Source organism: Phodopus roborovskii, unplaced genomic scaffold (genome assembly GCF_943737965.1).
Source record: "Phodopus roborovskii unplaced genomic scaffold, PHOROB, whole genome shotgun sequence".
NCBI lineage: Eukaryota > Metazoa > Chordata > Mammalia > Rodentia > Cricetidae > Phodopus > Phodopus roborovskii.
In genome coordinates this window covers 505,980-529,782 of record NW_026125575.1, presented here as the reverse complement: position 1 = coordinate 529,782, position 23,803 = coordinate 505,980, and the positions used below count along the sequence as shown (strand labels likewise).

The following is a 23,803-nucleotide window of genomic DNA, read 5'->3' as shown; positions in this document are numbered from 1 at the left end:
AAAAGGAAAATCACTGATGTTTTTAGCAAATCATTTCAGTGACAACTTAAGAAACCCATACAATACAAATATTACAAAGGAGATGTTTCCTGTGTAGAACAAATTAGTTCATTGCATAAATTAGCTGCATGCTTTCAAATAAAAGTATGGGCAAATTTGTCAGGAATGAAAGTTTTACTTCTATATTTCATTTGAAAATAAGAAAACAAGGTAATAAAGAGAGGAAGTTTAATCAAGCACTTTAATTGTTGTTGACTGAGCACTGTAAAATTATACCAGCTTCATTCTTTCTAAACATCTGACTTTGGCAATTCATATATAAAAAAGAATTAAGTCAAAGTAGACAATTTATTGTTTCCACATGTATGCCTCTTGTTTCAAGGAACACAGCTGGCATGTCTACTGTGTGCTGTTGTGTTAAGGAGATGAGAACACTTCTTCAAAATCGCATGCCTAAGTGTGTTGACAACTCATAAAGAAGGAATTGGAATTCTAGCTTCTCAGACCATCAATCTCTGGATCTTCTTATATACAAATCAGCCTGTGAATAATTGGATAAACCAAGGAAGATGCTTGTGATGACACAGTGGTAGAAGATTCCAATTCAGACTCTCCTGATTTTTGCATCTAAGCTAACCTTTCACAATCATTCAGCATAAAAGAGTAGCTTATTGTTTAAGAGACATCTCATATGTTTAGGATTAATGGAATATGATTTAAAGTTAATTTGTTCTGGCTGAGATAAAAAAAAATCGATACTTTTATTTTTCACATGGCCATTCAGGTATTATTTTCAAAAGTATGGAAAATCTTTGCTATGGATAATATTGGTATAAATTATTTAAGATAGTTACATGTGAGATGAATATTTGCTTAGCAATCTTCCTGGCAGGGCTATTTTGGTTCAGCATTCAATCATTTTACCTTTAATTCATATGATTCAGGGAATCTGATCTTTACATAATCAGTCAGTGAAAGACTGTTGAGCAGATACTTACTACAGTACAAAAGTTTTCAAAAGGTTAAGAATGCAGATAAAGGCAGCTAGAGTCTTCACTACAAAAATCAGCAGATAATGGGTGAATTCTATCACTAAGCAAGGAAATATAATTTATTATGGGAGTAAAGCTTAGTGGCAAGAGAATGTCATAGGTTAAAGGGAAAAGGAATTATAACGTTTAAATGCCAGGTGAGGTCATTAATTGTGAAGAATGATATTCCCAGCATCAGAAAATGATTAGGCAAATTCATAGTGGGAAATATAAAATATTTAAAAGATTTTATTCTTTCTCAATTTAGATTATGGCTTGGAAAATTAAAGCCAGTAGGACAAATGTGACTTTTGTCTGCTTTTACATGGTTTGTATTTCAAAATGTCCCATTTTTAGACGATGGTAATAGAACAAGACAAGAAGAATCTGCTGTAGAGACTGTGTTTGCCTGCAAGTGCTGTTGATTTACTATCTGGTCTTCACCGTGCTTATCCCTAAACAGCTCTTGCTGGTGATCCTAACACTATGAAAAGGGAAAAGGCAATGTACCTTTCTTTCTAATTGAACTTTCCAGGTGTTTGTTAAGTGGTATTGTGGACATTTAAATTTGCCTTACACTTAACCGTCACCTAGATTTTAACCAGAAGTTTAAAGGTCAGAGCCTTTACTTATATCTAAATTTATCATATCAACTGGTAACACCTACAACTACCAGCCAGATGTAGCTTACACATTTCTTGGAGTTCCAGTTTCTCCCATTGTGGGGACCCTGAGAGTATACAAGGCTTGGTACTTGTTGCATTGTGGGTACCCTGAGAGTATACAAGGCTTGGTACTTGTTGCATTCCCAACTCACATGTCATGTGGAGGGCCACATGCATTTCCCAGATATAAAGTCCCCAAGATTTCAGATCAAGCAATGGAAAAAATATAAACAACTCGAACCTTCCTTTTCAGCATACTGGAGTTTCTGAACTGCATGTAGAGAATGGAGAAAGAAAGGGTAGCTACTTTTCTGTAACTATACATCAAGCTATATGCTATGTGACCTTTAAATGTCAAATGGTTTTGCTAAAATAGCAAAATCTTCTCAATTATTTTGCAATGTCTGAATCAGAATGTCTGTTTTAGCCCACAGTAAGCACTAAGTCAAGTCAAAAAAGCATTGCCAATTGGCCAATTAGGTTTGAAAAGGAAAGAAAAGGTTCTTGCCCATTGTGGCTTACTTTCCATTTGAAAGGAAAGCAATTTGAAACCACACCCTTTTAATTTCTTGGCAGATTTTGTCATTTTAATTTCTTCTAACCCTTTTAGATTTTCTTAAAGAAAAATACTGGGGAAATCAGACTTCACATTTCTGTAACTAAGATCAGTTGAGAATGAGTGGCTCAGGCTGATGTCACTGGCTTTTCACAAGTTGTCACTTCTGTGCATTAGCATAATACTCTGGGTATAAAAACAAAATGCATTTTCCTCCTAATATTGTTTGGGTCCTTTGGTTTCCAAAACCAGCAATCTGCTTGGACATGGAAGGGTCTTATCATCTCCCTTTGAATAGAAAATGCCCTTCACATCCTATTCTTGAAACCACCGTTTCAAGTCAGGCCCATACCATGACACTGTGATGTCAGCCAAGACAGAAGAGAATTGCTCAAAACAATGTGGGTGTTAACAGTGTTAACTAGAATCACTGGTGGTATTAATAAAGTCCTTTCTATCTCAATTGTTTTCTAGTAGTTTTATTGAGGGAAAACAGAGATTATGGGATGACAGATGGAAATGCCACTTAAGAATACAAGCAGGAGATCTAGCCTAGACACAGAGGGGAGTGCCTGGTCTTGCCCCAAATGATGTGACAGACTTTGATGATTCCCCATGGGAGATATTACCCTCTCTGAGGAGTGGAGGATGGCAGGTGGAATGGGGAGTGGGAGGATGGGAGAGAGAGGGAACTAGAATTGGTATGTAAAATAAGATTGTTTTTAAGTTTTTAAAAATTTAAATAATAAAAAAGTTAAAAAAAAATACAAGCAGATTGACTTATACTGTCTACATTCATAGTGATTTTTGAGGCAGGATTTTTATTAATATTTTGACAACTTTACACATCCATATAATACTTTCTGATGAATATTATTAACCAACCCTTTATCTCCCTGAACCAATAATGACTCCTCCTCCCAACAAAGCTCAAAGCTCCCCACCCCCTGCATTCAAGTTTATTTATTTTGCTTTGTTTTTTGACCTACTGTTTACCCAGGGTTATCTGTGTGTTCATATGTTTGGAATTATCTACTAAAGCCTGGTAGACTCACCATTCAGTTCACAACTAAAGACAATGACTACACCTCTCCCAGGATGTTTCAGTTGCTAATATTTTGGTAGGGAGGGAAGGGTTCTTTGAACCTCTCTTCCATCCATAACCAATCGTTGACAAGACCAGTTTTATGCAGGCCCAGTGCAGGTAGCCACAGCTTCTGTGAGTCTAAGAGTTCAATGGCTTCATCATTCCTAGCAGATACATTTCTTAGCCTTACCTTCCAGTTCTTACATCTTTTCCACCATCCATTCTGGGGTACTTACTCCCTGAGTCTTGGGGGTGGTGGTACTTTGAACAGCTTTGAAAATTATACAAGCCAGGTTTGTTAAGCTGTTTTTCATTTTTTATCGTCATGATCAGGAAAAACCTCCTATACCCTTCTCTTGCCCCCTTCTTTTCTGATTGAGAAACCAGGGTCACCATCTGTATCTGTGTCTATGTGATGGGTGATCTTACCTTTTGATGATATCAGGCCAGCCTACAGGGATTGCATGGTTCCTTCTCTTAATAATATGAACAATGGGAAAGATTGTATCCTGAGAGATTGTGTGTTTTTATAAATTTTGTTTTATTAGTGTGTGTGTGGTGTATACATGTGTATGTAACTGTGTTTGCTCACACAAGTACATGTAGAGACCAGAAGTTGATGTTTAGATGTTTTTTTTTTTCCCCCATTATGTCTCCACCTCAGTTTTTGAGATATGGTCTTTTACTGAATCTGGTGATTGCCATTTCAACTAGACTGTCTTGCCAGAAGCCTTAGGGATATGTCTGTCTTCACTTCCCAATATTGGGGTTACATATGTGTGCCACTATACCTGGCTTTGATATGGGTAATGGGGGTTCTAACTGAGGTCCTTGTGCTTGTACAGCAAGCACTTTGCCATCTCCCTAGCTCCTTAAACGTAAGTGAAGTACCTACAGAAACAACTCCTATGTCTCAAGCAATGCCCTATATTATATGTTACTTTATTTTATATATATATATATATATATACATATATATATAATGTGTGTATGTATATATATATAATATATATACATATATATAATGTGTGTGTATGTATGTATATATAATATATATTTTATATATATATTAGTTAAAGTATGGGTGGATACAATCAGTATTTCCATTTTAGAGATAGGAAAAGTGATTTAAAGGGATGATACAACATGGTTTACATAGTTCACATAGATTATATAGTTTATAGTTAGAAACTGTTGGAACTAGGGTTTAAATTCAACTTGGTGTCCCTTCAGAGCCTGATCTTCCTAAACTGTATATACTATCTTATACTGTGGTATGTAGACAAGAATAACTTTGCAAATTTTAAATATTTTCCTCAAGGTCCATCTCTGTTTGCAAGTGCAATAGTTGATATAGATTTCCTTTGTCTCATCAGCACCTCACCTGCATTGGCTTTCTTCCTTCTGAATCCCCATACCTTGGCACAACCCCCAAGTCCCTGCTTCTGTGACCAGACAGATGGATATTTTCAGAGGTGTCTTTTTTCTCCCCTTTTGTGCCAATCACAGCTGTGAGAGGAGTAGTCTCTCTGGGACCCAACTTCACACTTGATTGACAACTAGGCTTTGAAGCATATTTCAGAAAGCTCCCCACAACAACTCCCACTGAAGCACTCAGCAGCTGAAGTTGACTTGGCACAAAGAGCAGGGCTCTAAGTGTCTTCTTTAGTGATGAGTGGATTACTGGCTTAGGGTCAGGAAAACCAGGCCACAAAACATCCCTGATAGAGAACCCTACAAGTCATCTCCACATTCAAGGCTGTAGAGATGAGTGAGATAAAGGGTTGTTCAGAGAATGGCAAGAATTCTGTCTTGTCTTTAGATGATAGAGCTTGAACTAAGAAATTCTGGAATCTTCCTTTTTGTGACATTGCCTGACTTGATGAGTTGTGACAAAGTACTTCCTTGTTAATTAATGATGTCTGATTTTTTTTCCCCCGTGATGTTAGCCCAGAACACACAGAACATGAGACTGTCAGCAGGAGAGGTAACTTTCAGATGAGGCTCCTGTATCTGAACCCTTTCTGTGCTTGTGCCCTGATTGTTTCATAGAAAAGAGCTGTGTCCATCCTCCCAGCTCCTTTTCAACTGTCTTTGTCTTCCTGCTTCATGCATGAAGAGCGGGGAATAAGAAGAGGTGACAGTATTATGGAGTTTCGTTGTTGAGCTAAATTAGAGGAAGTAAAACTAGAGATTCATGTCCATGCCAGACAGAAGTCTGAAAGCCTATTAATTACAATTCCCAGGAGTTGCATAAGTAACTACAAAGCTACCCAGGCATTCTCACAAAGAGATTCCATTTTAGCAGATGACACCTTAGGAAAAAAATCATATGTAAGTACCTCTCTCTGATTTAAGATGACTGATTTTAAAAAACCTCATAAAACAACTTTAGAGCAGGACAAAAAGAAGTCATTGTAATTTTTTCTAAGAATTTTGTTGGAATTTGTTTCTCTACACAGAATAAAAAACATTAACTTTTAACAATAGCATTGAATTATTTTCCACTGTACAGGATTTAAATATACATAGTACTTCAGTAACAATAAAGGCATCACATTTTCCATAAGAAAGCAAAAGTTGCTATACAATGTTAGGAAATCACTGAGTTCTTAGTAGTTCATATAAAAACAAGTAAAACATACCAATGAATTATTCTGCTTTTCTTTGATAAGAAAGTATTAAGAAAGCAATCAAACTTGGATATATAACTTTGTGCTGCAAGTTGCAGCAAGAATCTTATATCAAAGTCTACTGAACTATCAAAATTTATTATATATATTTGCCAACTTTTTTCACAGAACAGATGGAAAACATAAAATGGTTTGCAGTTCATGTCAAAATTCTCACACTTTTTCTAATAAAAATGCTATACTTGATTTTATATTCATTCAAATAAGCTGCTTTTCCACAGAAAACCAAATAAAATTTTCCTGATGCTCAGGGTTATCTTTCTTGTTCCTGATGCATCTTTAAAGTGTAAAATATTGAGAGAATGAAGTCAGGCTAGAGAGAAAGTTAAGGATGAGAAAATCTCAAAAGGCAGCAGCAGCAGCAACAAACAAAAACAACAAAAACAAAAAAAAGCACACCTCGTGAACACACCATCCGCACTCTGGACCCAGCTGGAGGCACTTGGTACAGGAGATCACATCTGAAGAGCCACATCTATTGTGTTCTGAAATTCAAGTTAAGAGGAACCATTAGGCATTTCTTTCAAGGTGGGAAGAGTACACAATTCGAAATGCAGTTGGAAAAGTCAAATACAGTCATCTTTTGTTAAAAACAGATGGCATCACACAATGAATAGTTTCTTTAGGAAGCATTAACCTGCTCACTCTCATCAACAGGCACCTGGATAGGCTAGCATCTGATATTCTAAGATCAGGAGAAAGGAGAAGGGTAGAAATGTGACCTTGGTTATATCTGGGGCTTTAGCTTTATTATAGATTGCACTGCACTGCGGGGGATCCTCTAAAGTTGTAGTTCATTGAAGTCATAGTTTGTAATCTCTGAACCAAGCAGGTGCTTTTCCTTCTGATGTTTTTCCTGTAAAAATTAGCATATCAACATGTGAAGCCATGCTGAATCACAGTGATGGAAATTTCTGAGAAGTAATCTTGAAGGGCATTTAAAGTTGTTCCAGTAGAAGGTCTGATTGCGTTAATATTGATTATTTTGTGTAACGCAGATCTAGACACTGTGGCATGATTCAGCATTTTAGACACAGAGTGGTTAAAGTGAGTGAGACCTTTTAGCTAATTCAATGTGGCTTTTACAGACTGGATCACATTAAGATCATTGATTCTTGTGCTGAGCTATATCTGACTAGATAGCTATAACTGGAAATTGGCTTTATTCCTCTATGTACTTAGTTCTTAAAGATAAAAACATAGACACATAGACTCTAATACAGAATGAGAATGTATCCTTTTTTTCTTGTGTTGATTGGGTCAGTCTTCTTATATTTTATCCTTTAACCTAAGGTTGCCTACAGCCATTGGGAATCATGTATTTCCCCACTTACTCACAGGCACACAGTGAATGGGGTGGACATCAAGGCTACAAGTCACTTACATCCTGGGTGGGAGAGGATATGCTGAGTGTGCAACAAACGCAGGAGAGATGTCGCCAAATTGCTATGATGTGGGGCTCTCTCTACTTTAAAGCCATGAACAGGGATGAGGGTGGGGCTCTTTAATCATTACTCCATAGATATTGTGTCCTCTGGTACTCTCTTTGTTTTAATCTGTATTTCTCTGATTAAAATGTGTGTTGCTATGGACATAATCACATATAACGTAAGAGTTTACAGGCACATGGCCCATCAGATTCCCATTGCTGTTTTCTTCTCTTTCAACTTTCCTAAATGCTCTGGAATCCAGGGTGAAACAGTTCTGACTTGGATGTGTCAAAGCACAGGTGTTGGAGTGGGCAGAGCGAGGGTGGCGACTACAGTAGAGAGGCACTAACTATAGCAGAGTGTCAGGCTGGTGTGCTTTGCTTTAAACCTCATATACTCTTCTCTAACACCCTCTCTCATGGTCTATTATTTTACTGTCTGAACTTCCTCCTACCCTTCAACTTTGGCTTTAGAGAAACTTTATGTGTGTGTGTGTGTGTGCGCGCACACGTGCGTGTGTGTGATATACTGTGATACACATAATATACATATATATTAATAATATGTATGTTCCAAGAATTCCTCGCTGAGCTGCCCAGATCTAGTCTAGAATTCCAAGAACTAAAAATAACTTATGTTTTGGGCTCCCTTCACTACCAGCTTGGCCATCTAAATATGGAGACTCCCTATTCCAAATCATCCATCTGGCTTAGTCTGCAAAATGTGAAAAACTGCTTATTCTTAAAATATTCAGAAGACGGAGTGACCTTTACAGTTTTATTTCCAGAAAGGAAACCAAAATGGGTCTAGAAATCAGGCACATTGGCAAACTCCTGTGGTCTGAGTGTATTCATCTCCAGTGCAGTGTTTGAGGTGGAACCTTTGTGGTATGACTGTCTGAGGCTCCTCCCCTGTGAGTGAGACAATAGCTCTTACAGAAGAGGCTTCTCTGTGGTTTCTCCCTTTTGCCCTTTTGGTCTGTGTCATGTGCAGCTAGAAGACGCTCCCTTGGCATGGGATACCTGCTCCTTTATGGTGGATTTACCAGCCTCCAGATCTATGAGAAACAAGTCTCTTATAAACTAAATATAAGATATACTGTTACATCAATAAGAAATAAGTAAGATTAAAAACCTGACTTGACCTTTGCTAATGCTGGCTTTGACCTTACTGGAACATGGAGTGACATCTATTTCAGTGTAGATTTGAATGGGCCTCTGACTCAACAGGTAGAACTTTACATTGCCAGTCAAAAAGATGCAGAGCCTTGGGCCCTGGACCTTATTACTAATGTTTGTCCAGTTCTGACCTAAGTCTCCCTAGGTTAAAGCTTATGTTAGGCTCCTACTTCCACATATAAGAAGCACAGCAAATTTATAAGGAAAAATCTTTTTATTTTCTTTTATCTTGCCCAAAACTTTATATAGCCCAGGATAGCCTTGAAGTAGCAGCCATCTTCTTGCCCATGTGCTAGACTATCCAAATGAGCAGCCATGAAGAACTGCAAAAATTTTCTTAGTATTCTCCTATTTTAAAAAATTCCAGGGCCAACTTCTATTCTCCAACTTTAGATACCTAAAGATGGTAGTCAAGATTGATAGCGACATTGACCTTGTCAGTTCATCGAAGATTCCAGGCTGACATTGCTCAGAGTCTACATGACTATAGACAATGAAAAAGACCAGAAATGAATCAAGAGGAGACAGGCCTGATGGTTCTGCAGACCTGTCTGCGAGAAGACAGGGAAATGAACTCCATGGGAACAGTGTCAAATGTTATTTCTGGACAGTGTCATGGTTACACTTCACAGATAGGCTTTGACAGAATTTTAAGAAATCATTCTCTAATTCAAAAGTATGTAAGTTAGAAAAATACCTAATATTTAAATAGCAAGTTAGTTATGGCAATTATTATCACTGAGTGGTCAAATTATTCTAAGAATTGTTAGTCAGCATGTAATATAATGTGATACAAATTCTCTCTCTCACACACATATATAGACACATTTCTGTGAGAGGAGATAGATACCCTTACAAAGCACATATATCAACACACAAGTGCTGTTTACAGACTCTGGTATTTGTCATCAGCCTCTGGATCTGCTTGGCTCATTGGCTTTCTCATTCCTAATGCAAGAATGAGGTGGTTTCCTAGCAGCCTGGGGCCCTTCCCTGACACCTCATTAGAGTGTGGGCTTGAGTAGTTCTTCTGCCATCTGTGATTGCAGTGTCTGCTTGCTCAGTCTTTTGTCCAGTGCTGTTGCCTTACACACACTATTCTTTATATTCTAGGCTTGTGTTCATAATGACTCTTAAGCTACAGGACAGTGACAATGTTTTAAGCTGCACAATTCCAGGTTCACCTTTTGTGCCTTTTTAGTCCCCCTGAGCTGTGTCATTTTTTTCTTTTTCTTTCTTTTTTTTTTTTTTTGTGACAGAAATTGGTAAAGGTTCAGTGACTTATTGTCTTTCTAAATAATTTTATTCCTTGACCTATGAACAAGTTTTCACATTATGTTATGAGACTGGAAGGGGCAAATGTGTTGGGATCACATTGATAAATGATAATGGGGAGAAAACACCAGACTTAATGAAGCTTCCACTTATGAACATGTACCTAAAACCTCTATTAACTCATTTTCCCCCTCTCATGAGTACCTAATCAATAGCCAACTGTTTCTACAATGATGCCAGAAGGCAAAGCATGCAAACATAGTAAGCACATAGTAGGGAGGGGGCCTGTGATATTAACATTACTAATTATGTGTGGATATTCATATTGACATGTGTACATATATATCTTTATATGTAGGTGTGTTTATGTGTTTAGTTGTGTGTTCCCAAAAAGGATGGTGATGTGTGTTTAAATCTGTAGTAAATGTACCTTGCTGTCTGTCCTTAACATGAAAGTCACAAGTTGTAAGACAAAAATTTAAACTGTAGCTAACCTAGAAATATAAGTAAATAAAATGTTAGTGTTCTCAGCTTACTTGTTTGAAATGGTTATTAAGAACAAGGGAGTTAAAGAAACATGTACCAATTCAGTCCTGTGAGCAACATACAGGCCCAACTGGTGACCAAATCACAGAAGCTCTCCAAGAACACAATCACTTTATTTACGGTGTTACTTACTAATTATTTTGAGATTAGTTAGTTGGTAGAAGGTAGGAAACTCAAGCAGACGACAAAAACCCCAAGCAAATTATAACAACCATACCACAATACCCCTCCCAACCAAAATACACTAGATATTTTGGTGTTTAGACTCAGAGATTTCCCCAAATGAAAGGATCAGGCTAAGTGAAGGCTGGGAACAAGATTTTTCAATGTTCTTTTCTTACTGTAAGGACTGACTGTACACAATTTTTTTCATGTGATTTACATGAAAGATATCAACATATTGTTATTATCTGTCTTATTAAACAAATAAGATTGGCAGGCATTGTAGACTCTGATAATTAGAAGCACTTCTTCCAGATTCTTCTATTAACTCTATCTAGATAGAATGATTTGTAAGAAAGTGCATTTTTCCAGGTAGTATCCCTTTCCTTCTTCTATTTACTATACAAATCAAATTATGCTTGGGTAGTTTCATAAAGCTACTTCCTTAAATAAAAGTAAAGTCAGCACTGTATTTTGATAACAGTCAAACCAGGCACAAAGAGTATGTGTAATTTTCAAGGGTAACTCCAGAGTCTCCATGATACTCAGTCTCATCCTATGTCTTGTTGCAGTTATCCTCAAGATACTGAACCTGTTTACTGAAGCTTTTTTAAAACAGAGATTCAATATATGTTTCTAGTTGGTATACAAATAGAAATAAAGAACAACACTGATGCTTCAGTTATTAGAATCAAGTCACTCCAAGATTTGAGCTGAAGTTTCCTAAAGGCCCCTATAAAACAGGAGGATAGAACTACTTCTCTGAAAACTGGGTATGGTAAACAAAAGTCAGCCAGTAGTAGGGATCAGGGGAGGCAGGAGGGCCTCTGAAGGGGGATCTGAGAAGGGAATTTCTGAAGGCTAAAAAGATGAAACCAAACGAGTGAGTTCCTGGGATCAAGACTCCAAACAAGGGTGATGAGAAAATGGCATGGGTCTTCCATTTTCATTTCTTCCTCTGCGTCTACCCTTGGATTTCATATGTACAGCATTCAAACAGTGTAAGATACCTGTTTTTCATTTGCTGTTCTATTTATTGCTTACACTATAGGAAACAATTCTACTCTTGGAATCAACAAGGAAGCAGATAAAATGATTACAATACATATGTCAACACTTTAGCTATTAAAATAAGTTATGGAACAAATACATATCTAAGTTATGATTTATAAATAGTTAAAATGTTTTCTTACATATGTCTTTTACTTGTAAGTTATGGAATCAGAAGCCACTAGTTTCTAACATACATAGTAAATAGTATTGGCTATCAGACTTATCTTTTTATCCTCTACCATACTGTTTAATTTGTTTCAAACCTGTAGTAAATAAGCATTTAACTCAAAGCAATGAAGATGAGTCTGTCTTTGGGAAAAGCAATCTTGTCTAAAGGGTTCATCTGCTTCTCTTGATGTGTGTGTGTGTGTGTATGTGTGTGTGTGTGTGTGTGTGTGTGTAGAAAATCACACACCATCATGTATTTAGTGAGAGTGCAAATTGCACTTATGTTTGCCTTCTTGTTTTGCTTTTGGGGGTCAAGAACTCTAAAGGGGTTTTAAAAGAAGAGAAGGTGGTATGATAATGTTTAATTCTTAGTAGTAATTGAAGAAAAATTGAAGGAATTGGGTCAGTGGAAGGCACAGTAGTAGACCCGAGAGCACAAATGGTATCACAATCTTGTCCCACCTTGAGGCAATACCTAACTTTAAATTCAGATAAAAGAGGCACAGGTTGTAGGCAGGCCAGTTCAGGGTAGAGTTGGGTTGCATTGGCTTGAGCATGACATCAAAACACAGCTCCTTGGAAGGAGAGCAGTTCTTCTGAGCAGGGAGCTGTTATTGACCCTCAAACAATAGAACTGAAAACAGAAGGCAAGGGGATTGACAGCCATAAAAGAAGTCTAGCTGGAATACCACCAACATCTGAAATGGTCAAACCCAGTTAGTGATAAACCATTATAGTACTGTGGCTAGTGGCCTGCCTGTTCCTTTTTAAATTTTTATCCCCAGCATTTTTAAAGCAAAATTGACAGGAACTGAGATGTCACAATTCCCAGCCTCTCTTGCAGTGATGGTGATTGAATGAATTGTTCTGATGACACATTTATCCCAAAGTTGCTTAATGGGTCCTCTGTGAAAGATTTCACCCCCACCACAAAAAGCACCTTTTGCGTATCCTGCTTCTTTCTTCCTGCCACATCAATATTATGTCTCTCATGTCCACCACCATCTTCAGACCAGAGGGAGGTTGTCTCATAAAAGTTAATGCTAAAGATTCAGTGAATGGGCCCATGCAGTTCTGAGTCTGTCTGTATGTGACACTCAGTGACACTCAAGCTGTGTCTGAGGATCTGAGGATGAGGATAGCTATACCCCGATCTTAACTAACCCACTTTTAAAAAGATTAAATTAATTTATTTATTATATTATTGCTATTTTGTATTTGTGTGTGTGTGTGTGTGTGTGTGTGTGTGTGTGTGAGAGAGTGAGTAAGTGAGAGAGAGAGGGAGAGAGAGGTGTATGTGTCTGCACTTGTCATGGTGAGCATGGAGGTAAGAGGACAATTCTATGGAGTTGGTTCTCTCCTACCTGTACATGGTTTCCAGTGATCCAACTCAGGCTGTGGCAAGTGCTGTTGCCCTCTGAGCTCTCTTGAATGCCTATAATGGATTTTCTTTACATCCTTAATATAGGGATCCAGTACCCATGTCACACTCAGTAAAGGTGTAATAAATAAACAGAATTTTATGTTAAGCTTAACTTGGAAATTTAATCCCTAGAGTTTATAATAGCTCTTGGATGCTTACATTTTAAAATAGCCTTCATTTCCAAATGTATTTATTTTAAAAAGCAACATAACTGTTTGCTTCTAGTTCCACATCTGGGTAAAGCATATGATTTTCCAAATTCATGAAAATTTACATACCCTAGTGATATTATTCATTTTGAAAATACAACTTTTATTTTGAAAGTAATTTGAAAATATAATTTATTTTGAAAATTAATTTTTTCATAAGAATTCTGACTATATGATGATACAATTAAAATAGTACTTTTTAATCTTATTCTCATCAGATGCAAAACCACTGAATCCATTTGCATTCTTTGATTTCTCAGACCAAAGGGAAGCTTGCATACAATGGAATACTTCTTCAGTGGAATGTCTTTATGGGTGTTAGGACAGAACCTCTACATTTGCTCCTTTAAGCCAGGTGGGGCTTTGGGGGTGAGGAGGCCCCAACCTTCCCATTATTCAGGAAACATTTTATGCAATAATATTATAAAAGCAAAGTGAGGAAAGGCCATTTTAACTTTGGGCAGGCTCATGAATATTGGAGTGACACCACACATCCTAGTCCTTGGCCCTGTCCTCTTTGGGGCAGTCCAAAGTGAGTCAGTTATACTGGGCTAGGATGGTATAAGTTTGAATTCCAGTTTACAAGAAGAGCCAGTATATAGCTACACGTAATCTTCATTTGTGTTGAGACTGGTGGTCACAGGAGGCCTTGTCAGAGAATACCATTGCAGAAATTTTCATCATAATTTATTTTTATACATAATAATCAGCTTGAAGGGCTCTGTCTTGTGTACCCATTGGGTGACTATAACTTATGCTTTATCTTCAGTCACTTTTTACATTGAATGGGGCACTGGTATAATTAATTACATTTATAGTTATTTATTGGTATAAATTGGAATTCCCCAGGGAGGCCAAAGATCAAGATCAGTCTTAATCAGCAGTTCTCAATCCTTGGGTCATGACCATGGTAAACAATTATTTCTGATGGTCTTAGGAACTGAGACACTACTCAGTAGCAAAATTATAACTATGAAGTAGCAACAAAACTGCAACATGAGGAACTATATTAAAGTTTGTAACATTAGGAATATTGAGAACAACTTGTCCTAAACGCTGTTTCAGTAGTAAGCAATCAGAAGTAACAACAACAACAAAGCAATCAGGCAGTATTTGGAAGATATGTGACTCTCTACTCCCCCAGTCAATGATAAAGGATTCCATCCTCCCAGGCTAGCCTGGAGTAAGGATTGGAGGCAAGGTAAATGTAGAAATCAGATTAAAAGTAGATTATGTTTAGATCTCATTCCATGTACATCTTGATACATATTGTTTGATGTGTGAAGCAGATGAATACACAAAATGAATATTTGTTTGCTTGATGAGTGCTGTTCTTATTTATTCCTAGGCCATGAAATTTCTTGAGTAGGTCATGTTGTCATTCAACAAGAAGATTATCTCCAAAAAGGATGTGATTTGGTTGTTCATCTGACAAGTCACTCACTTGGTAGGAAAGTGAGACAAACTCAGGAAAAAGGGTAGGGTCATGACCACTCATCTTCCAGTCAGCCTTTCTACTGAAGCCTCAGAACTTCAAAAACCATTAAGAGCTCAGGACTCAAGGAAGGTTCCAGAGGCCCCTCTGAGGTAAATCCTAGTCAAAGCTGCATTTGTCTACCTTGGAAAGGCAATATTAGTCATGTGCTTTGTGTCTTGTTTTAACTGGAGCATTTCCATACATTCCAACTATCCTGTTTATGAGGCACACTCCCTTTCTATAAAAGCCAAATATTCACCAGCTTTCCACCCTACAAGGTTTGAAATTAACATACTGGATCAAATGAGTTCCAGGGGCTTTTCCTATTTTCCTTTCCAATTCTTGGTAGTTAGGAATTTTCATTCTCCAATTTAAAAATAAAACAAAATAAACAATAACCAAAAAACCCAAACACAGTTTTTCATGCCGGAAAAATGACTCAGTTACAGAGGCAAAAGAAAAATACCCTCTGGTAAGAGGAATGCCTTGTCTGCTTCGAATCCTCCCAACCTGAAGTCATACTGCAGGTGTGTACATGACTAAAACCACGTAACAACACCTGAATTGTAAGGAATTAGTTTGCTTTTCTGTACACCTTATTTGTTTGTCTGTCTGTGTTTATGATGACAACTCCAATCTGCATGGGGTTTTTTTTTGGGGGGGTTGTTGTTTTTTTTAATAGGTCTCTTAACCACCACAGCAAGTACCTCATTCAAGTCAAATGCCAATGAAATTGTGAGCATTCTCCTGTCTCTGCCTCCAAGTGCCATGAGATCACAGACACACATTCTTATACATGACTTTTTGTGAATTCTGAACTCAGGTCCATGTGCTATTGTGGCCATTCCTCTCCTTCTTAGTCCAGGAATTTAGTTTTAAGTAAAATAAACAAATGATAAAGGGCCTAAGTGGATGAGGCCTACTTAGAAATTGGTTTTCTTCACACTTCACTTCAAAGTTCTAGATACTGCCACTTGAAAAGTCAAATCTATAGTCATCATTAGACACACTTATGGGAAATTAAAACAGTAATGATTCATCCTTCAATGACCCCAAGTTGGGCTCTATAGTGAGACTCACTGATACTATAAATGCCTTTGAGGGTGGCATTACTGTCCCTCTGTTTTGGATGGTGAACTAGAGCCTAAAGAAGCTAAGTCTCAACGCAAAGCCATCCAGCTACTATGCCTAGGGACAGGCATTGTGGGCAGTTGTGACTACAGAGCACTTCCTGGTGAAGACTGCTGCACATGTAATTGAGAGTAACATAAAGACAGTTGACCCAAAGTAGCACTGAAAGCTCTTGGGTATTAAAGTTATCAATGTTAGTCCTTAAGTGGTAACTCAGTAACCCCATGTACCTGAAGAAGACATGGCTTAAGTACAAGCACTATGTCATTACTTTTCCTATCACCCACCCTAAGGTTGACTTATTTATTATCTCACTCTAAATGTAAAGATGGTACATTCCACAGCAGGTGCTTAGTATTCTCAATGCCATAGAACCCCCTAAATGCTTCAGCCCTTTTCAAGATTCATTTTCTTCTTTCTGTACCCAAGGTGACTATGATTTGTTAGCTTGAAAATGCTCTTGCTGAGGCATGAATCAGGTCTGCTGGCCAGTGCTCAGAGTAGGGGAGGGCAGGATACTCTTTTCAACTGTTTCCCCAATCTCTTGCCAGGAGATGCTCTGAGCTGCTTACTAATTAGGCAGAAGCATAAAGTGCCATTCACAGTGGCCTTTCACTCGCCAACTTCCAGTTACGCTCTGGCAGCCAAATCAGGACCAGGAAGGGTTGGTCTTTTGATACTACTGCTCTGACCTTAGCTCTGTTAATGAATTTTGCTGTGGCAGATGAGGGATGCTACTCCTCACATCACAGGCTTTAAAAGTTGTAAAAACCTTTTAAAGCAAAGTATGAGTTAGCAGGACATGAGTGTGAAGATCATTCATCTAGCCTATACTGTTGTCTTAGCACATGGGGTGGTTTTAAGACACAGTTTATAACAAGAAAGATTTATTTTAAAGAACAACAAAATCCTCATGCTTTAGCTACAACACCTGGCCATAATGTTGAATGAGCATTCACTGTTTCCTTGCAGATAATGAAAGGGCTCTGCATATGGGCACAGACTCCACAGGTCTGTGCACTCACACTCTAAATGTGCTATCAGTAAAATTTACAATTAACATTGTAAATTAGAATATTGTTTGCCAAGACAACTTTCTCCTGACAGTATACAGAAAAACATGAAATTACAAGATATGGCTTTAAAAAAGTAAACTAAGGACATTTTAAACACATCTTTTGGCCTCAGCTCCCTTGGTGGCCAACTCAGGTTTTTTTGAAAAGCTTAAATAGTATTTGGTTAATTTGTATATCTTCTTCAATTCAGGTTAAGAGGTAAATTATTGTAATGCCCTTCATATTAACTGAACCCACAAGTAAGAAAAAATGTTATAGCATTTAATTGGGATCTTGCTTACAGTTTTAGAGGGTTAAGTTATGGCCAGCCTGGTGTGAGCTCTTGAAACCCCAAAGCTTAGCCCGAGTAACACACCTTCTCCAAAAGGCCACAAGCACTCTGGGGTGGTTTGAATAGGTATGACCGCCATAGACTCATGCATTTGAATGCTTGGCCTGTAGGGAGTGGCACTGTTAGGAGTTGTGGCCTTGTTGGAGTAGGTGTGTTACTGTGGAGATAGGCTGTGAAGTGGCCTATGCTCAAACTAGGCTCACTGATAGGCTTAACTAGGCTTATAACTAGGCTTATTTCTTGTTTCCTGTGGATGAAGATGTAGAATGCTCAGCTACTCCAGCACCATGTCTGCCTGCAAGCCACCATGAAGATAGTGGACTAATCTCTGAAACTGTTATCCAGCCTCAGTTCATGTTTTCCTTTATAAGAGTTGCCATGGTCATGGTGTCTATTTATAGCAATAGAAACACTAAGACATTCCATCAAGGCCACACATTCTAATCCTTTCTAAAAAGTTTCATTAACTTAGGACCAAGAATTAAAACATATGAGCCTATAGGGACCATTCTCATCAAATCACTGTATCAGTATTTTAAGCTATAAAGAAATGGTTAGGGCAGTTACATCAGTCCAGGATTTCTTCAGTACTTAATACTGTTGCTATTCCCAGTATACTAATAAAGCCTGAATTCCATGTCAATAATGTATTTTATATTCTATTCTATATATTAAACTCTCTTCCATCCTCAACACCAATGACAGTTCTAGACATTTTTGTGTCTTTTCTAAAGTTCATTTTATTTACAGGATCATACCAGAGGAAATCTTGAATTATAGTCAGATGTCTGGAAATGAAGTGTATCTTATACAATGGGTATGTAAATATATACTCTTCTGTAATACCGCAGTTGCCTTTCACTTTTGAAACTAGTGTTCATCTAATTTCATTGGTCACAATTTGAAATATATATATATGTATAAATATATATATTTATATATATGTCACAATAGAGTTGGTATATTCAGGAAAGTTAACATTAATGTCGTTATTTTTATTATTTATTTATTTTTCTTATTTTACATATTGATCCCAGTTCTCTCTCCCTTCCTCCCTGTCTCCCACCCTCCCAAGCCCCCCAACCAACCTCCCATCTCATTCCCCACCCACTCCACAGTTAGGGTGATACCTTCCATGAGGGGTCAACAAAATCTGTCAAGTCATTTGGAGTAGGGACTAGGCCCTCCCTTCTGTCTCTAGATTAAGGGAGTATTCCTCCATGGGGAATGTGCTCCCAAAGTCCTTTTGTGCACAAGGGGTACATCCTGGTTCCACTGTTAGAGGTCCCTTAGACTGCCCAGGCCTTCTAACTGAGACCCATGTTCAGGAGGGCTGAGTCCGTCCAATGCTGGTTTCATAGCTATCAGTCTGGGGGCCCATTAGCTCCTCCTTTTTCAGGTCAGCTGACTCTGTGGGTTTCTGTAGCTTGGTCTTGTCCTCCCCCTCTGCATCTGGATTCCAGTTCGGCTCAGTGTTTAGTTGTGGGTGTGTGCTTCTGTTTCCATCAGCTACTAGATGAGGGCTCTATTATGGTGGATAAGTTAGTCATTAATCTCATTATCAGGGAAGGGCATTTATGGTAGACTTTCCACTGTTGCTCAAATTGTTAGTTGGGGTCAGTTTTCTCTAGAGTCAATTTTCTCTTCAAACCTATGATACTATAATAGTTCCCTCTTTTATGGTTTCTCTCTCTCTCTCTCTCTCTCTCTCTCTCTCTCTCTCTCTTTCTCTCTCTCTCTCTCTCCTCTCTTCTCGTCTATTGCTTCCCTGACTCAATCTTCCTAGTCCCACGTGCTTTCCTGTCCTCCCCTTCTCTTTCTCCTAGCTCCCTCTCCACTTACTGCCCCCCACCCAATATGCTCAGGAGATCTTGTTCCTTTCCCCTTCTGTGAGGGACCTTGTATGAATCTCTTAGATTCCTCCTTGTAATCTAGTTTCTCTGGCAGTGTGAGTTATAGGCTGGTGATCCTTTGCTTTATGTCTAAAATCCATATATGAGTGAGAACATACCATGTTCCTCTTTTTGTGAATGGGTTACCTCATTCAGGATGGTTTCTTTAAGTGCCATCCACTTGCCTGCAAATTTCAAGATTCCATTGTTTTTTTTTTTTTTTTTTTCTGCAGAGTAGTATTCCATTGTGTAAATGTGCCACATCTTCAGTTTAGGGGCATCTAGGTTGCTTCCAGTTTCTTGCTATTACAAATAGTGCTGCTGCGAACATAGTTGAACAGATGTCTTTGTTGCATGTATGTGGATCATTTGGGTATATGCCTAAGAGTGGGATTGTTGGGTCCTGTGGTAGACTGATTCCCATTTTCACCATCCCCAACTTCAAGCTTTACTATAGACCTATAGTCCTGAAAACAGCTTGGTATTGGCAAAAAGATAGATAGGTAGACCAATTGAATTGAATAAAAAATCTCAATATTAACCCACATACCTATGAACACCTGATTTTTGACAAAACAGCTAAAAGTATACAATTGAAGGAGGAAAGCATCTTCAATAAATGGTGCTGGAACAACAGGATGATAATGTGTAGAAGACTGCAGATATACCCATGTCTATCGCCATACACAAAACTCAAGTCCAGATGGATCAAAGGCCTCAACATAAATCCAGCTACACTGAACTTCTTAGAAGAGAAAGTGAGAGGTACCCTTGAACAAATTGGTACAGGAGACCATTTCCTGAACATAACTCCAGTAGCACAGACATTGAGATCGACAATTAATAAATGGGACCTCCTCAAACTGGGAAGCTTCTGTAAGGTAAAGGACACAGTTGACAAGACCAAACAGCAGCCCACAGACTGGGAAAAGATCTTCACCAATCCTACATCTGACAGAGAGCTGATCTCCAAAATATACACAGAACTCAAGAAACGAGTCACCAAAACACCAAATAATCCTATGAAATAATGGGGTACAGAACTGAAGAGAGAATTCTCAATAGAGGAAATCAAAAAGGCTGAAAGACACTTAAGAAAGTGTTCAACATCCTTAGCTATCAGGGAAATGCAAATCAAAACAACTCTGAAAAACCATCTTACTCCTGCCAGAATGGCAAAATTAGAAACACCAATGACAACTTATACTAGAGAAGATGTGGAGAAAGGGGAACACTCCTCCACTGATAGTGGGAATGCAAACTTGTACAGCCATTTTGGAGATCAGTATGGCAGTTCTTCAGGAAAATATTAATGCTGTTAAAAAGCTGTCATAATCCTTTGCTTTAAAATTCTTTGAAATTTTGCTTTATTATAACCTCACATGTCTCCAAATAATTAAGCTACTTTCCCTTCATTATAATTCAGCTTCCCCAGAGTTCATAATTCCCTGGGATGGTTTCATAACAGAGTTTTAATGTTCTTCTTGCTCTCCGTGTATTCTTGTAGGATTGTGTTCTAATCCTACCTCCCAACAATTCTCATCAGTCCTTGACATACTAGACTGCACCAGGCTCCATGTTCATCATCATATATCCCATAGACTGCACCAGGCAGGCCCCATTTTCATCACCAAACACATATTAGACTGTTCCAGAATATCTTCTAAATTTGACAATATGTTCATCACCCTGCTCAAATACTTCTGCCACCATGGACAGAGCCATTAGAATTCCCTGAAGATGCTGACTGTGATAGGGTGGTATCCCTTTTAGGCTATAACAGCACTTTAATGTAAATACAATGGTTCTTAGACTCAAAATAACCAAAGAGAAGTAGAGTAAGGGGAAAGTTCAAGACAAGCCAGAAAATGGGACAGAAGGCTGACCCCAAGCTTCGCATGTTAATGCATGGAGTTGAAAGTGAACACAACAGGCCAACAACAGTGTGTGATGAACCCTGGATAACAGTTTGAATATTAGGGTCTGGAGCTGATTCATGGCTTATGGTGATGGTCATGATTCTGCTAGACAGTTCCCTTCACAATTCTTTGCCCTGCACCTCACTCCTACACCTGGATTTTGTCCATGGCTAGTTAATTTCCATTGGAACTTTTTTTTTTTTGCTTTTTAAACACTTGTCGTTTGTGATTCTTTCTTCTTAAACCCATATTTTTTTCTAAGTCTTCCCACTAAGACATGATTCTAACTTCATCTTCACATGGCAGGGACATAGGAGTGGCTCTGTACCCACCTTGTTTTTTATCCTTTCTGTGGGACAATTCTCCTCCTAAATGATCATCTTCTCTATCTGCTTAGTGAATGATTCATTCAAAACCAAATGGCTATTTTCTAATTAAATTTAGCAACTGATATTCAGTGATGATTGTCTGTCCTGTGCCTTTAACAATGAATGTCACTCTACTCCTTCTCCTCCTGACAATTTTTTTTCATATCTCTCAGTAGACTCTACACATAAGCTTTCATGAGTTAATAAACTTTCAGATTCCCCTCTTCGACCCTTAATTTTTACCTTAATTTCCAATTTCTTCCCCATATTTCTGTCTTGCATTGCAACAACCTGCTGGGCATCTGGTTAATTCCCTGATGCATCCTCAAAATCCACAATGAGGAAGAGTCCTCATGCAAATGGGTTCCATTAATGACCTTATTTTCCAATTCATTTCAGTTTAAATATTTGTGATCAACACAATTTCCAACAGCCACTAAAGAGGAGAGAAGGTAGAGTGAATCTCCCATACCTGAGTGAGACCAGGCTTCCTCCGGCCTCTTCCTTTTCTTCTGCAACAATCAAATGCAAGCCCTGACCCCCTGACTCCCTTTCCCCGTTCACCACAGCAGCCACAGAACCAAGTACAGGACAATTTACCTTGAGCTCCTCAGGGATGATCTCACTTTTCTTTGGTTGAATCAATTACTATATGATGCTCACAACTGCCAAGTCCTCACTCATCCCTCTTTCTAATTTCCCCAAGCTCTGTGGGATCTGTCACTCTTCATCTTCATTCTCCCAGCCATCACAGCCTGGTGGCTCCCATTCAGTCCTTGGTATACTATGGAAGGGTGGTATGTCAGTCTCTTCTCTAGTTGTCCTTTCATTTTCCAGTCCTCACAGAGTGCTTCCATGAGGACTGTGCTTCCACCAGTGACTTAAGAGAGGTAATGATTTAAACCTATCCTGGACCTCATGGCTGGGCCTGGAGGTGGACACGGTGCCTTCCTTATTACCATTTGCAGAGTTTTCTCTAGGTGCCCTACTCAGCTTTGACTCTCCCAACCAGAGGTGTTTCAGTAGTAAGTTGTCAGGGATTTAGTGCCCCTAGGTTGAACTCCCATCTCATCTCTAGAAATCTGTGACTGCTTGATTACAACCAATGGATCATGCTGTCAGATGTTCCTTCTATTTAATATGCACAGACCACCTCTGCAATGCCTGCATATTCAGGATCCCTGTTCTTTTCGCAAATTATTTCAGTCGCTGCCATAATACTGCCACTCTCCCCCATAAACATAGCTTCAGAGCATGTCATTAGTATACATGGCAACCCCACTGGGACATTGATACCACATTTTCTTCTTTGATCATAGTCTCTTTCCTTTTAGTCTACTTAGTCTTTTAAAGTTCTGGACAATGAGCCCCTATCTGTGCTTGAATCCTATTACTGAGATATAATCTATCTCCCATATCACTTGCCATGCCCTCAGTTGCCTCTCCTTTAGCAACTTATCTACAAACTGATTTTCATACTACCTCCAAATTCTTGTTCAAATGTCACATTTCTTAACTACCATGGGCCCTGCTACTGCTCTCAAGATGGAAATTTCTGACTATCTCCCCTTTCTGCTTTTTCACAACTACACATTATATACATTATTACAGATAATATGTGAAGTTCTGAGTGAATTATGCAATTGGTGTGGGCATATGGGCACAGCCATGTCAATTACCAATGCCCCAGCACTATGGTCATGGCAAAGATTCGCTGGGCGATGATCAGAGGGATGGCAAATCCTTCCTTTGGTCTAAGTGTGAGTGTTGACAGGATGTACAGAAAATCACCATAGCTTTCCCCCCACCCTTGAATGTTTATTGCCAGAAGTCTCTTCTTCTACAGAGACTTCACCTACCAAGATTAGCCAAGCCTGCCCCCTTGTTCAGTTTATATAATAACCTGACTTTTCTTTCTTTTTTTTTTTTCTGAATGAAATAACCTTGCCTCTTGTTCAGCTGTATTCAATAACCCCACCTCCCCCTCAACTGTATAAAAAAAAGCATGTGGGCTTCTACTGTGCTGGCTTTTCCACCACATAGACCAGCTCACTGGATCCTATCTTTTCTGTGTCTATGCACCTGTCTTTTCTTCCTTCATTTTCTTTCACTGGAGCCCGGCAGAACACAGCC

At 38.5% G+C, this 23,803-nt stretch overlaps 1 protein-coding gene across 1 annotated transcript in view; it reads right to left on the bottom strand.

The window, feature by feature from the left end:
• Itgb8 (integrin subunit beta 8) overlaps positions 1–23,803 on the bottom strand; it is a 77,627-nt gene that overhangs the window by 35,931 nt on the left and 17,893 nt on the right. Inside the window, exon 2 of the mRNA XM_051177820.1 lies at positions 6,432–6,517. Coding sequence (XP_051033777.1) covers positions 6,432–6,517 — 86 coding nt within the window. The remainder of the gene's footprint in view (positions 1–6,431; positions 6,518–23,803) is intronic.